This window comes from Ictalurus furcatus, chromosome 2 (genome assembly GCF_023375685.1).
Source record: "Ictalurus furcatus strain D&B chromosome 2, Billie_1.0, whole genome shotgun sequence".
Classification (NCBI taxonomy): domain Eukaryota; kingdom Metazoa; phylum Chordata; class Actinopteri; order Siluriformes; family Ictaluridae; genus Ictalurus; species Ictalurus furcatus.
In genome coordinates, this window is record NC_071256.1 from 15071393 (window position 1) to 15088336 (window position 16944).

The window sequence follows — 16944 nt, forward strand, 5'->3', positions numbered from 1 at the left end:
GGCACGGTGGCTTAGTGGTTAGCACGTTTGCCTCACACCTCCAGGGTAATCCTCCGGGTACTCCGGTTTCCTCCCCCAGTCCAAAGACATGCATGGTAGGCTGATTGGCATGTCTAAAGTGTCTGTAGTGTATGAATGGGTGTGTGAGTGTGTATGTGATTGTGCCCTGCGATGGACTGGCACCCTGTCCAGGGTGTACCCCGCCTTGTGCCCAACACTCCCTGGGATAGGCTCCAGGTTCCCTGTGACCCTGAAAAGGAGTAAGCGGTAGAAGATGAATTGATGGATGGATGGACTTTATTTCAACCTACACCAAAGTCCTTATTTATCAGTCAACACCACCATTAAAAAAGAATGAATGAAAGAATGAAAGAATGAATGACACAAAGTGTCCATCGTTTGGTCCCTTCAGTAATCTCCCATTCAGAAGGGCCCTTTGATACAGTTGCTTTTCAACACCAGATTGGAGCAACCGTACAGATGGCTGCCGTGGGCGTTCCCCTTTCATCATCCCCGGTGTGGGCTTCATCTCTTCAGAATGGACCACACCACATGTAAGCTGATGTCATGTAAAGCCCGCAGCGGGTCGAGTATAATTACAGTATCGCACCGTCGGCTCATTGTGGGTGGTGTTTGATGATTCAGTAGTATGGTGGTGAGCGTGTGAGGAGGATGAACACGGTAGTACGAGTCGCGCTTTGTCCTCCCCGTCTCTGACCATGTGAGTCAGACACGGTGATTTGGATGCACCTGTATGAGTGTGTTAGTCAGCTGTGTCCTCAGGTGCGCGAAAACAACGTGATCCTTTCATTACGCACCATATTTATAGCCGGGTTTAATGCAGATTTAGTGGACTTCATTTTACAAGGGCCGTGTGGTGTGCACATCTGGACTTCGTATTATAGTAAGTTTCCAGTTTATCAGGTCATTAACACACTGTTCGTGCTGTCGATGGTATTAGAGTCCTTGAGCTCTCTCGCTTTAATAAACTTGATTCCGCTCATAAACATACCTTTCATGAGGATAAACTGTGTGTTAAAGCATTTTAGATAGTCAGGTAGGTTGTTGTACTAGTCAGGTATTAACTTGTATTACTTCTTAGCTCCAAGACGAAGGTTTTTACGTATTATGTAAGGAATAAAAACTTCAAAACAAAATCGATAATAATCGATTATGAAAATCGTTGTCAACGAATCTCATTATCGATTAGTTGGTCTGCGTGCGGCACGGGGGAGATTTACTCATTATGTTACTTCTGATCCGAAAACACGCTTCGAAGAGTAAATACTAAAGTTGTGTCCCAAATGAAATACTGTACAGTTACACTATGCACTCTGCACTACCGTCTAGTGTGTGGATTTTAGAAAGGTGATGTCATCTCAAATAGAACACTAGCGGGTTTTTTTTACTAGCCATAAGTGTATGCCGCTTCCTACATGACGTCATACGCACGCTATGCGACGGCGCTAGCTTTAGCCTAATACCCAGAGTCACCGTACATGACTTTCTTTTCTCTCAATGACCATCAGACGGAGAAGTAATCATGACATGACTGAGGAAGAAAATGCATGACAGTGATGTGGTCGCGAGTTGCTTAAAAGGTTTAGTTTAATTTAAGTTTATTGTCATTATATGCTGTATCAGTGTAACTTATGTTCTTGATTATAACGGAAGTGATGTATTAGTAACGAGGCAGTGTTGCTCCTCACGTGCAATGCAGATGCGGTGATACAGAGTGTAGCGCGAGTAAGATCTGTAATGTCTAAATCATTATGATCAAAAGTAAACACAAGTAAAATAATATGTCTAAAGGCAGGGAGTAACAGAAACCACAAGTTGCAGTGAAAGAGTTTTTATTATTAATTTAAGACTGTAGTTTAATTCAGTACTTTTTGTGCATCCATAAAAAGTAATGCATATATTCTATTCTAATATATATATATATATATATATATATATATATATATATATATATATATAACACAAGTATTTATGCATTTGTTTATGGCACTGAATTAAACTACGGTCCTAAATTAATAATATGTATTCTGATGTGTGTGTGTGTGTGTATTGGGTTCTTTTCAGTCTTATATAATTGGACAAACAGTAGTGTAAAGTTTTAGTCTGAAGTTTATATTTGTAACACTCAGTTTGTGGATTTAATTTTAAATAAATTTTTGAATTTGATACGACTAAGAAAATGCAGCTTGACACCAAGAAACTGGAAACGCACTTTCTGGAAATGGAATTTTATGCCTTTAGACGTTCTCTTGGTGGAAAAAGTGCTGAAACTGGAGACTCCTTCCGTCTTTCCATAAATGCTACATAATGGTCTCCTTACAGAAAATTTCACCATATCAACAGTTATGGATTTTTCTTTGTTAAATAACATGTTTTTAAAATATGTTTATTATTAGCCTTAGATTGCCACGCAGGTCCTAGTAAATCAGCGATTACTTTAGAAACTATTAGATTATATTAGAACGAGTGCATTACGGAACTACTGTTAGAGGTGCTGTTATAGGAAATTAATAAACACCTTCTGACCAATCCAATGCGAGAATTCAGCAGCACTGTGATGTTCGTGTGTTTCCACTCCTCAGTTCATGAACACACCCTTCATGAGTTTTGAATGTGTGTGTTATGGAGTGTTAGGGTTAGAGCTCAGTATCCCTGTCTTTACACTTTTTTTTTTTTTTTAAGCTTGAACACACCCATTTAAGCACCCAAAGGGTGTGTTAATGAGTTGAGGACTGGGAACACGCTAAACTGTATAGAAAAGACACACTAACACTAACAGTCCACTAACAATAACACTAAAAGTCCAGCAGTCTCTAGTATACACAATTTAAAACAGTTTATCAGACTAACACGCTTATTTCATTATCATGAAGTGTGTGTTAATGAACTGCAGACTCGAAATAAGTCTCTTAAGGTATATACGTTGCATATGTATTGCAGACCCATTCATGTTCATTGGCGATTCCCAAAAAGAATGGCCAAAGGATTGTCCAGAACCTGTTTCTTGGCTTGGCGGAATAAAGTTGAACTGGATTTCAGTCACATAGCACTGATAACATGCTGTTTTCTGATTGCAAATGATGCTGCATTTTGCCATATGACTCCAATCTGCATGATTGTAAAGGTCATATGGCTGAAGGTTTCCCAATCTCTGTGCTCTTGATGATTTAACAGCAAGTAGCAGCTGGAGTACATTAAAAGATTAAAATAACCTGTCTACTGTTTGTTACTTCGCCCATCAAGGCAGCTAAGTAACAGAAATAAAAACCTTTTTATTTGAAAGTCACGCTCTCATGCTGAAAGGTTCATTTGGAAACCTCATTGTAGGCAGGCTCTCCTTTAAAGAACCAAAGAACATGCTCATTAACAGCACCAGCACTAAAATATCTTACCGATCCGTGTTCTAGAAGAAAAAAAAAATCACCTCAAATTACACACGGTGAAAGCTGCTAGCAGATGACTAACAAACAAAATCCTACAACTGGTTTTATTCTGTCTAATGTCATTAAATTCCTCAGTGGTTTTAAGATTTTTGACGGCATAGAGTGGAAAAAGACCGGACATGTTCAGTGTAGATGTGACGAGCATCAGACTGCTTTAAATGCAATTCAGACGCCTCCTGTAATCCATGAGTTAGCGTGGTGCACTGGATGACTCAAGTGGAAATTGTAGGTCAGCATCTTTGGTTTATGGTATCCCACTAAGAACATAACACACAGTGTCTGTGCCTTGGATGTATCTCGGATTGAAACTCGAGACATTGTTGTCTCATAAGATTGCTGCTAGTTCATATTATGTTTGGTCATATATACTGTATTGTCTCAAAGGCTTTGAATATTTACTAGAAAGCCACACTAAGTTTGCAGTCCTCCCTTAAACTCTATGAACCTTATAACTAATGGCTGACTTCCAAAGCAAACATTCAGACAGCATCTTCAAACAGACAAGGAAATTGTTACAAACAAGCCCGCTGGCCAACGCAAAGAGTATGGGTCAGCCATCAACCATCACCTCCTTTTCTTACCCCTAGAAGGCCTCTTCCTCTTCCTGGAGACAGACAAACACACAGACACTCTCTCCCACCAATGGTGAGTGTGTATATTCGGGTTAAGGTGGAGGTCTAGGTCAGTGAGACTGGAAATGGATGCAGTCCAATGGGACGTGTCATGGAAAATACCCATCTAATGGCAAAAACAACTGCTAGCAAGAGATTAAACATGGACTATCCTTTTCTCTAGTTAAGAAGCATTTCAACATTATTTAAAAAAAAAAAACAACAGCAGCATATTTTTGTTCATTCCAAGTATTTTAGTTTTAGTAATATGGCAGCAAAGACTAGCTTAGAAAAAAAGCCTATGCATAATTTGCAGCCATTTTTTCACTTATTTTCTTCGCTTTTCAAATAGTAGGTTATGAGATATTGCTAAGGCAGTTATTAAGAGATGAAAAAGAACTACTCTGCAAAACTCATGGCACCATCATATATTAAATTTCAATCAATTTAATGTTAAGCAACTGCCACTGCATGCTTGGATAATGCTTCTCTTTTTTTTTTTTTTTTTTTTTGGATTTATGAGAGCTTTGACATATTTAAGTCAAGATACTTGGGTTTAAGTTTGTGCTCCCTTTATCACATTTAAAAGGTCACAGTTAACCAGATCTAAGGCTAAAATGCTTAGCTTAAGATCTGGCTTCCTGGCAGAGAATATAACAATTCTGATACTTTATCACACACACGCAATTAATTAAAAACAAAGAATTCCTTTCATTGCTTTCCCAGCAGCACAATCTGGACGAAGGCTGAGAAATATGCTAACAGTTTTGTAGGAGTTTGCATGCATGGCTTTTTCCCCCCAGCCTGAGCTAGTGTATGTCCATGGGAACAGTAAATAAAATCCATGAGTAAATGCCTCAATTGCCCTCAGGCTTCCAGACGTGCTGAGATGTGCTTCCACGGGGAAACTGTTCTACCCTTTCGCCTGGCCAGAGATAAAAGTATGGAATTTGCACTTATCAAGAACAAGCTGCCTTAGCATGGCAATTCTGTTGCTGCAAATGGTGATTAATAAATGTCAGGGTTTATAGTGATTGCCTTTCATTCCTAAATGCATTTTTAGTGTGTATAGTAACTCTAAGAACATTTCAGACTTTATGTTTCACGGTTCTGTTACAGGAACTGCTGCGGCTCTTTAGCTGTTTATTTTATGTGAGAAGAAAAATTCCATTTACCTCTGCTATATAAATAGACCTTTCATCTTTTAAGGGTGAACTGGAACCATGCTTTGTATATTGTGCATGACCATATTGTCTGTCCTGGAAGGACTGCTTTTATCAGTGCTGTAATGTTTGAACATATTTGTGTGTTTGTGTGTGTACGTGCCCTAATTTGTTGTACTATTATGGGTACACATCTGGGAACTGTTATAATCCAGCTAGTCAGAGGGGTCATGGGGTGTGTTCAAGTTAAAATGTGATGTTCAGTATAAAATATAGGTCAGTGCTGTTAAATGAATGAACTTGTTAGGGTGTTTCCAAACATGATTACTATGTTTTATTCTAGTAGATTTTTACATTCTTGTCTCTTGTAGATGAACATCTTGTTTAATACACTGCATCAGTTGAAAAACCTCTGTGTTAAACTGTGCCATGGTTACTTACCCTGACTTAGAAAAAGACTCAATTTATTTCTCTCTCCTCACTTACAGGTTTCCGCAAAATCAGTCTGGATGACCTACGTAAAGCTTACATTGTTAAGGATGTTCAGCAATACATTCTGCACAGGCTAGACCAGGAAGAGGCACTACGGCAACACCTGACCAAGGAGACAGCAGAAATGCTTAACCAGCTCCACATTAAGAGCAGTGGCTGTTTCTTGTATCTGGAGCGTGTGCTAGATGGCGTGGTTGACAACTTCATCATGCTCCGTGAGATCCGCGACATCCCAGGAACACTAAATGGACTCTACCTATGGCTCTGCCAAAGACTTTTTGTCAGAAAGCAATTTGCCAAAGTGCAACCCATCCTGAACGTCATTCTGGCTGCATGCAGGCCTTTGACAGTGAAGGAGTTGTACCATGCTGTCTGGACTAAAAACATGACCCTCACCATGGAGGAGTTTCAGAAAAAGATGGACATTCTATCCAAATTGCTAGTGGATGGACTCGAAGGTACCAAGATTCTTTTTCATTACAGTTTTGCTGAATGGCTTCTTGATGTTAAGCACTGCACTCAGAAATATCTTTGCAATGCTGCTGAGGGTCACCGGATGATGGCTATGAGCTATACGTGTAGAGCCAAGCAGCTCCAACCTCTGGAGGTGCAGGAGTTTGCTTTTCACTTGATCAACTCCAACCTGCAGATCGAACCTTTTAACCTGGCTCTATGGATGGTGTGGAATGGCACACCTGCAAAAGACTCTCTTTCTACATCCATTCCCAAAGAGCAGGAGGTCTTGCAGCTTCTGGTCAAAGCCGGAGCTCACATCAGCAATGAGGATGATCATGCTTCATGCATTGTTCAACAAGCACTGGAACGAGAGGATTCCATCCGCACTTTGCTTGATAATGGTGCCTCAGTAAACCAAAGTGACTCCAGCGGACGAACTCTATTGGCTAATGCAGCGTACAGTGGCAACTTGGATGTGGTGAATCTGCTCGTTTCCAGAGATGCCAATATGGAGCTTGAGGACAACCACGGACAGACACCACTCACACTTGCTGCCAGACAAGGACACACCAAGGTAGTTAACTGCCTGATCGGCTGTGATGCCAACATCAACCACACGGATCATGATGGGTGGACGGCTTTGAGGTCTGCAGCTTGGGGTGGTCACTCAGAAGTGGTCTCGGCACTCCTGTATGCAGGTGCTAAGGTTGACTGTGCAGATGCAGACAGTAGAACGGCCCTGAGAGCTGCAGCATGGGGAGGTCATGAGGATATTGTCCTTAACCTTCTACAGCATGGAGCAGAAGTCAACAAGGCTGATAATGAAGGACGGACTGCACTCATTGCAGCAGCCTACATGGGACACAGAGAGATTGTCGAGCACCTGCTGGACCATGGTGCTGAGGTAAACCATGAGGATGTTGATGGACGGACAGCTTTGTCTGTTGCAGCCCTCTGTGTCCCTGCTAGCAAAGGCCATGCCTCGGTGGTTAGTCTTCTGATTGACCGTGGTGCAGAAGTGGACCACTGTGATAAAGACTGCATGACTCCTCTTCTGGTTGCTGCCTATGAAGGGCACGTGGACGTAGTGGATTTGCTTCTAGAAGGAGGAGCAGATGTTGACCACACAGACAATAATGGAAGAACACCTTTGCTTGCTGCAGCATCCATGGGACATGCTTCTGTTGTCAATACATTGCTCTTTTGGGGTGCAGCCGTGGACAGTATTGATAGTGAAGGAAGGACTGTGCTCAGCATTGCATCTGCTCAAGGGAATGTGGAAGTGGTCCGAACTCTGCTGGACAGAGGCCTCGATGAAAATCACAGAGATGATGCTGGTTGGACACCTTTACACATGGCAGCATTTGAGGGACATAGGCAGGTGTGTGATGCCCTCATTGAACAAGGTGCTCGATGCTCAGAGGTGGACAATGATGGACGTATACCCTTGATCCTGGCTGCTCAGGAGGGACATTATGACTGTGTGCACATCCTTCTTGAGAATAAGTCCTGCATTGATCAGAGAGGGTATGATGGAAGAAACTCCCTCAGGGTTGCAGCTATGGAAGGACACAGAGATATTGTTGAGCTTTTGTTAAGTCATGGAGCTGACATAGACTACAAAGACGCTGATGGCCGCCCGACCTTATATATACTGGCACTTGAGAATCAGCTAGGCATGGCTGAGTATTTTTTAGAGAATGCAGCAAATGTAGAGGCGAGTGATTCTGAGGGCAGGACAGCTCTTCATGTTTCCTGTTGGCAAGGCCATGTGGAAATGGTAAGGTTGCTGATCAGCTACCATGCAGATGTGAATTCTTGTGACAATGAAAAGCGATCTGCTCTTCAGTCCGCTGCTTGGCAAGGTCACACAAAAGTTGTCCAATTTTTGATTGACAGTGGCACTCATGTTGATCACACTTGCAATCAGGGAGCCACAGCACTTGGCATTGCTGCACAAGAGGGTCACATTGATGTAGTACGGATTCTTCTTGAGCATGGCGCAGATCCAAACCATGCAGACCAGTTTGGTCGTACAGCCATGAGGGTGGCAGCCAAAGGAGGCCACTCAATGATCATCAAACTTTTAGAGAAATATGGTGCCACTAGTCTGAATGGCTGCAATCCCTCACCTATACATACTATGGAGCAGAAAACCCCACTGTCAGTTACAGGAAAGATGCAATCACTTACTATCAAATCCAGTAGTTCTGGCAGCACAGGAGCTGGAGATGTTCAACCATCAGGTCGAGGTTTATCTAACGGACCTGTTCATGCTTTCAGCTCCCCTTCTGAATCTCCAGACTCCACAGTGGACAGACAGAAGTCCTCCCTCTCCAATAATTCCTTAAAAAGCTCAAAGAACTCATCGCTGAGGACCACATCATCCACCTCAACAGCCCAGACAGTGCCCATAGATAGTTTCCATGGACTTAGTTTCACAGAGCAAATCCAGCAACACTCTCTGCCTCGAAGTCGCAGCAGGCAGTCTATAGTTTCCCCTTCTTCGACCACAAAGTCCATCGGCCCACAGCCGGGATCTCCTACCAGTGAATTTGACTGGAGTCAAGTGAAACCAGGTCTGAAATCCTCTAAAGGAGGAAAGAGTGGGAATGGGACAAACTATTGCATGAGAAAGGAAGGATCTGGAGACAAGAAGAAATCTAAAAATAGCAGTGCCCTTCCACATGGTCAAGTTTTGGAATATGAGATGACCCAATTTGATAAAAGAGTTGCTCTCAACAAGCCAGTATCCAACTTTGCAGTAAAGGATCCTCATTGCAAGATTGTGCTGGGAGGCTCCAACACTCTGGACTCTGGCCAATCGCAGGAGCCATATTATATCCAACAGCAGAGCTGCGCTGAAAAGAAGAGAAATGGGATTATGACCAACCCTAACTATCACCTACAGGGAAATCAAGTCTATTTAGGGAGAGTCTCAGTATCCAGAACTCTGCACAGTAGGGGACATCAGGAAGTTCTTGACAACTACCCATTAGGGGAGTCTGAATTAAGCCTTAAACAAGCTCTGAAACTGCAGATTGAAGGATCAGACCCTGGGTTCAACTACAAGAAAGAGACGCCATTATAACTGGTAAGTGGAAGTACTTGACCTAAACTCCATTTTATTTAAGATGTTAGTCCTGTCCACACTGCATAATGCAGTGCAAATGTTAAACACATTAAAGAAATACTTAGATTTGGTGTTTGGATACTATATGGCTCTGAGTCATTGTGACTTTACAGGGTAATTGGTCTTTAGTCAACTATGCAGCCATAGAAGTAACTGTAATAGAATTATGCATGTATTTTTTTTTATTGTAAAAATTTTCATGTTGTGCCAGGAAATCATTTTCCAACCGAATACTGACTCAAATGATTTTGTTTCAGGCATCTTAAACTGAAACCCTCATCCAGATGTTATGGAGAATGTGCCAAAGCAGCTGTTTTCATCGGGGAAAAAAATGTATCAGAGGTCAGCTAGTCAGCTCAAAAGTGCTTGATCTAGAATCAGATTTTATGTGAATAAAGTTGAATACTACATGAAATTATCAGAAAGGAACTGGTCCCAGATCTGCACTTAACTCCTGAAATGTATACATATGCTCCCAGAAACCATTGCTACTCAGCCCTCAGTGAAACACCCCAGCTAGAATAAAAAAACAAGGGGGGGGGGAGATGGGGGGGATGTGGAAACCCAAGGGAAGTATCCTGATTGCAGCATATGGCAAATAATTTGAACTGAATATCTATGTGCCTACCGATGTTACAGCCTACTCATATTCATGCACACCATCATTTTAATTTAATGTATTGCTATTTAATAAGCCATGTATGCACTTTTAATTTTTCTGCAATGAGAAAAAAAAAATCTAAATCACTTATACTTTTTTGTTTGTTTGTTTGTTTTCTCCTTCATTTTTATGATTTTTATGGTGCTTGTTTTTTTTATTATTTGTTTTTAATCAAAAGAAATCGGTTCAGTGTTTTTGCTTGTTTATCACTTTTCTACCTGTATAAAACAAGCAAAATGGACAGCAGTGTATCAACTGAGGAGGATATCAAGAATATCAAGAATATCAATAATCGCCTCTGGAAAAAAACACACCGTATCTCTATCCTAATCTTGTTGTTATATCACAAATTCAGTCAGTCAGTCAGTATGCATTTAATAGTAACGGCAGATACAAATTACTCCCCATCCGTGTAGTCAATCATATTTATTTTGGGAAAAAAAGCCACTTTTAGTTGTCATACTATTTCATGGTGCTGTGTGCAGTTTTTATTTGCTAGTATGATTATTTTTCAACTTTGTCACCTACATTGTCTTTTATTAACTTTATATCATGTTTATTGTAGTATTACCGATGCCCTGAGGGGTGGGGTTTATTTGACCTTGCCTCGCACTTTTATTTAGTCCCTGTGGGACTTTTTTTTTTTTTTTTTTTTAACCATTTATTATAATGTTGAATTATTTACAGTCATATTTAAACATGAATAGAATTTGGTGCTATATACAAAACGATTTTCTATAATCAAAAATTGACTGTAGGTTCAATTTTTCCCTGATCATTTTCCACACTATAAGACACCTTTTTTTTTTTTTTTTTTTTGAGAACGTACTGTGATCTGTACAACCACGTAACATATGTTATACAGAATCCAACCAATAAATGAAGTGAATTTACCCGTCATCATGGCAAGCACAAATGACCAATTTTTGTGTCTTGTTTTGAAGCCATTATTCAACTTTATTTGACTCAGCCACCTGGTTCATCATGGGTGGACAAATCAGGAAATTTTTATCTAGCCTGTCAGGCAAGGAAAATCTCCAATGTGTTGGTTTTTTTCTTTCTCTAGTTGTTAAACCTACTTGTCCATAGTTGATGATTGACATGATTACATAAAATCTAAATGCCTGCTATACTGAAATGTACTCAGTTTTACTTTCCCATAAGAGAGTCAAGACTTAAACAAGAATGTTAATATTGATAATTAAGTTTTGTTCACTGTCGTACTATGACCTAAACTACATTGCTAAAGTCTGTGTGAAGAACTGGATGAGGTTTAAAGATATTTATGAAAAATATTTGGGTGTGATAGATCAACCTTGCATATTTAGCTACATTAGTCTCATAGTTAAGATGCAAACCTAAACAAATAAACATGTACACCAGACGCTGATTGAATATCTTTACGCTAATTTATTGTTCACCGCATTATTCCGTAAATGTGACTTCTGAATTAAGCGACATATTTTATTTTCTGATATAAATGTGTCTTATAGTATGAAAAATACGGTAAGCCTATTCTTGTCCTGAATTATATTTTCAATGGGAATTCCTATACAGAAACATTTTCTCTTTATCAAAATATGAACCAGAAGAAAACAACATGACAAAGAGGCTGGAAATGTTCTCCTCTGTTAACATTTTAAAGTAATTCATATTTTGGTTTCAGGGCATCATCTGAAACGTGTTTCCGTCATGCCAAAGTCGAAACAGTAACGGGAGAGTGAGTGAATCTATGAGTTGAGGGTGTGTAGCGCTTCGTTTTACGCTGCTGGCAGTGAGAGCTGAAGAATAAAAGAAGGGTGATAGCAACAAAATAAAAATAATAATAAAAGACTAACAAAGACAATTGAAAGCTCGGTATGTCTGAACAAGAGCCTTTCATTCGAAGGTAGAGAGAGAGAAAGGAATTCTGGACAGTATTCAGAAATGTTAAGCCATCTGTTGACCTGCAGTGTTGCTTCATTTTCTTTTTCTGTTCCTCCACCATGCATGTCTGTCTGTCCTGTGTAATATCTCAACTTCGGGGTTCGATGAAAGAAGTGTGAGACTGGAGATTGTAAATAGCTTGACCATGTACATTTAAACTTAACTTTTTTTTTCTTGTATTATATGATTTTTTTTTCCCCGGACGTATATTAAAGTGCTTAATAAACATATTTGCTTTACCGCTGAAGCTGTTTGTTTTCCTTGATTCAGTTTTGTCTTTGACGACAGGAGTGTGTACGCACAGAATTATTGGCACTTTTGAAGAAAATTAAAATATAAAAAGAGTAACACATACTATAAGTAATATTTTGAGCTTATACATACAGGGAGAAGGGGTATGTTTCCCTCGCCTCTGCAAAAAACGCAAGAAATTTCTGAAATCCCATGAATTCGGAAAAAAATGTTCGTATCCTACTCATGCTCCTGAGTGTGTGTAAATTTATGCATGAGAAGACTTAACTAATGCCTCGCACCTCTGAGGTTGAGGGTTCGAATCCTTCCTCCACTCTGTGTGCATGGAGTTTGCCATGTTCTACCAGTGTGTGAATGTGTGTGCGATTGTGCCCTGCAGTGGGTTAGCACCCCTTCCAGGGTGTCCCCCACCTTGTGCCCTGAGTCCCCTTGGATAGACTGCAGGCTCCTTGCAACCATGTGTAGGATAAGCGGTACAGAAAATGGATGGATGGATACTTACAGAAAGATTTGGTTGCTGCTATATCCTGATCAGGATCACACTGTATCAGGGTAGGCTATCCCAGGAATGCTGAGTCAAAGATGGTGAACCTGGATAGGGCACCAGTCCATCACAGGGCACCATGCAAACACATAGTAGGACATTTCAGCATAGCCAATCCACCCATCAGTGTTTTTGAGAGGTGGGAGGAAACCACTGAACCCAGAGGAAACCCATGCAGACAAGGGGAGAACATGTCAAACTCCTTACAGACAGTAACCCAAGTTCAGGATCAAACCAGAGAGCCTGGAGATGTAATGCAGCAACACTACCTACTGTGCCACCCTAGAGGAATGTTGTATAATTTTAATCAAACGTTTTTTCAAAACATTTTTTTTTAATAGTGCAATATGCAATAGGGCTGTTTTGTTTTTTTTTCTACAAAACTCTTACATTAATATTTTGTTGTCTCCATGGCAGATGTCACAACAGCCCCAGCTCTCTTCTCATAATGTTGAGCAAGATTGGTACTGTGGTCCACTACTCAATACAGAACATTTTAAGCTTATTTATTTTCTCAGGTTTGTGCATGTGGAATACTCAATTCAGATCGCATACAGAGGTTTTCAGTTGGGTACAAATCCATTGCCTGAGATAGATAGCCTTAGCAAAATATGACTGTTGACTTGGAAGTACACTATAAAGTGTGGCCAAAAGTATCTGGACACCTGACCATCAAATCCATATGCAGTTTTTCCCCAAACTGTCACCACAAAGCACAAAATTGTATAGGATGTCTCTGTATCCTGTAGCATTACAATTTGCCTTCACTGGAGGTAAAGGGCACAAACATCTTCCAGCATGACAATGCTCCTGCGCACAAAGCGAGGGCTGTGAAGACATAATTTACCAAGGAACTCAAGTAACCTGTACAGAGCCCTGCCCTCAACTCCACTGAACACTTATCAGATGAACTGGAACACTGACTGAGCCCTAGGCCTCCTCATCCAACACCAGTACCTAACCTCACTAATACTCTTGTGGATGAATGAGCACAAATCACAGATACACTCCATCTAGTGGAAAGCCTTCCTGGAAGAGTAGAGGTTATCCATCCATTTTCTGTACCGTTTATCCTACACAGGGTCGCGGGGAGCCTGGAGGCTATCCCAGGGGACTCGGGGCACAAGGCAGGACTGGGTGCCAACCCATCGAAGGAGTGGAGGTTATTATAACAGAAAAGAGGGACTAAATCTGGAATGGGATGTTCAACAAGTACATACGGGTGTGATGGTCAGGTGTCCACAAACATTTGGCCATATAGTGTATGTTTGGCTCAGCATCTTCTCCTGGCAGGGGCAGCCAGATTTTGGGCTGAATTCAAGATTCCATCTATCTTGACAAGAACCCCTGAACTACCAGCCACAAAACATCTCTAAACCATCAATGATCCACTGACATATTTTACAGTGGGCTATCATCCTATCCTGAGCTGTATTTAGTGAGATACTCTTAGGAAGGGCTTCTTCTCGCAATGCTTCAAAACAGTTTGTTGTTCCAGTATGCAAGTGGCATTTAATGGTTGATTTTGAAATGGCACAGCCACCAGCTAAATTCCACAGTTCTGATCCTGGGTTCTTTTGCCTTCCTTTTGGTAAATTTCACAACAGTTTCGGACCTGTGTAGCGTTTTATTGCCCTAATTCTGTTTAATGGTATTTTTAACACAGTATGTGTTTTTTTTTGTTTGTTTTTTTTTTTAATATATCCGGTACTTCATTTGTTGACACAATGATCAGTCGGGGATTTTTTTCTTCTCTGTATCATGAAGAGACAGTCACGTAAAGCCTCTAAATGTCACTGAACAAGTTTTGACTTAAGTCTTTTAATAAGTTCTCAAGCATTGCTTTGTAAAATAAATACATAAATAATACAATGCTTATGAATGGGTGAATGGGTTATCTAGGGTTTATGAAGGTACCATTCATAAAATGTTGTGTGTGTGTGTGTGTGTGTGTGTAATAAAAGGAGTCAAACACTCCTGTGACTTGTTAGGACAAGGTGAAAATGTAAGAGATGTGTGTTTGATAAAAGATGTGTGTGTGTGTGTGTGTGTGTGCGCGCGCGCGTGTGTGTGCAGAAAAACAAACAGGATAGTGTGTAACAAGAGTGTGATGCTGATGCGATAACACGCTGCACAGTGACAGCATATTCACCTTCTGAACTTCAATCCCCTGCAAAAACACACACACGCACACACACGCACACACACGCGCGTGTTGAAAAGGATCTGCAGATATCTTCAGTAACTGCACATGGGGAATTTTCTCTCTTACTCCTTTTGTCTGACTCACTCTGTTCACATTTTTCAGCCTTTCTCTTTCTAGATCTCTCTCTCTTTGTGTCTCTTTCCTTTCCATGTTCTGTGTTTCTTCTTGTGTCTTTTTCTTTCTCTTTTTTCCACTCACTGTCCTTTCCCTATACTTCTATCTGTCTCTGTCTCCCTACCCTGATTCTGGTGGTACTTCATTGTTCCTCTCCTTCTTTCTGTCTGTCTCTCTGAACTGGACCATACCCCCCACCCCCAACTCCATCCCCCCAACACGCGCACACACACACACACACACACACACACACACACATCTGTGCACCTAGCAACCATTGATTCACCTAGGATTTATCTGTATGATGAATTGTATGTTGTTTATAGTGGGAGGCCAAGTGGATTTACTGTGTGTGTGTGTGTGTGTGTGTGTGTGTGAGAGAGAGAGAGAGAGAGAGAGAGAGAGAGAGAGAGAGAGAGAGAACTGCTATATATGGTTTACAAGGACAAGATGTCAGGTTACTCAACAGCATTACAAAGACACTTGGTTTGTATTTACATAGATGGCTAAAGGCGTACAAATTAATTAAGCTTTATTTTAAATGAAGACATTGTAAGGTAGAATTTTTCATCCAGTTGGACCATAACTCATATCTCTTTCATGTATCGTTCACTGTTTTTAAGTCTTCTTTAACCTTAGAGCTTTGTTCACTCTTTACACATTGAGCAAGTCTGAATTGTATTTGGAAGCTGCATTAAGAGCTTTGTAATCAAGTAAAGGTACTTTAAAATCAATTCTGTAGACGATCAGGAGCCAATGAAGTGATTTATATATAGCAGTTATGAGGTTGTTCTTTTTTTTTCTTGTTTGAGTAAATACGTTTGGAAGCAAAAGCTTTCTTATTGATTTTGTGTGTGTGTTCATGAAGGTCAGTACAATCTAATCTGCTGGAGATTAATGCATAGATTAGTTTTTCAGCTTCAGAAGTCTAAATATGGACATGTTCAATAATAATAAAACGCAGTTTGATTTCTACTCATAAACCCATGGTGGTCTCAAACCCAAAGTCAGTCCCTCCAGGATTTTGCGAGTTTGCGATCAAAGAAATTAACACAAAATCAAGGAAACTCTGCAATATTCACAGGATCTTGCAATGTTGCAAAATTATCGCAGATTTTCTGCAGATTTGGACCAGATACATCATGTGATGTCATCACAATGTGCATTCAGCCAAAGCCCTCTTCAATTCACATGTGGCAAACATGAGAACAGCTAAAAGGTCTCATTTACCAACAAACATCACTGCGAAAGTCCATGAAAAATAATTTTGTGCAATTGCAATTTCGTCAAATCAAGTAGTTTTCTGCAAAAAAGCACAAAAAACAGCAAATTGCATCACAAACTTTGAAGAATTTTGACTGCAACCATCACAGAAAAACACCACGAAATCCTGTACAGACTGAACAAAGTAGTAGTTCTTACCTTTAAATAAGTTATACTGTATATAGAGTTATATTTCTTCATATTCATGAGAGTACGTTGATAAAATCCAGTCACCCGAGGACCTTCACGGCACAGCTGAGTTCCTTTTATTTATGATCAAAAAACGTCTGGGTTATGCAGTTAACCTTGTTCCCTGAGAAGGGAACGATACGTTGCCTCAGCTTCACGCTATGGGAAGCACCCTCACACATGACCAACATCTGAAGCTTGTGTAACATCATGCCTAATTATAGGCATGCTGTGATCAGGTGAGTAGGCAATTAAGCGTGTCGCGTGATATAAAACAGCACCTGTGAACCACACGGTCAGCCTCTATTATCTGAAGCGAAGATGCAATTCGCAGGTATGCTCCAGTATGACAAAGCTTCACAACATCTCAACAGGGTTACATGCGTAAACCAGATGTTCCCTTTCAAAGGTCCATGCTGTGCGAACAAGAATAACCTCTCCGTCATACTAAGGGTATGGCCTGTTCAAAA

At 40.5% G+C, this 16944-nt stretch overlaps 1 protein-coding gene across 2 annotated transcripts in view; it reads left to right on the forward strand.

Moving 5' to 3' along the window:
• The window catches only part of ankrd50 (ankyrin repeat domain 50), a 46847-nt gene extending 32081 nt beyond the window's left edge, over positions 1–14766 (forward strand). For both annotated transcript variants that reach the window (XM_053649920.1, XM_053649923.1), the window contains exons 4-5: positions 5727–9280; positions 9577–14766. In XM_053649920.1, coding sequence (XP_053505895.1) covers positions 5727–9277 — 3551 coding nt within the window. In that variant the 3' untranslated portion in view covers positions 9278–9280; positions 9577–14766. The remainder of the gene's footprint in view (positions 1–5726; positions 9281–9576) is intronic.
• Positions 14767–16944: the final 2178 nt, after the last annotated feature.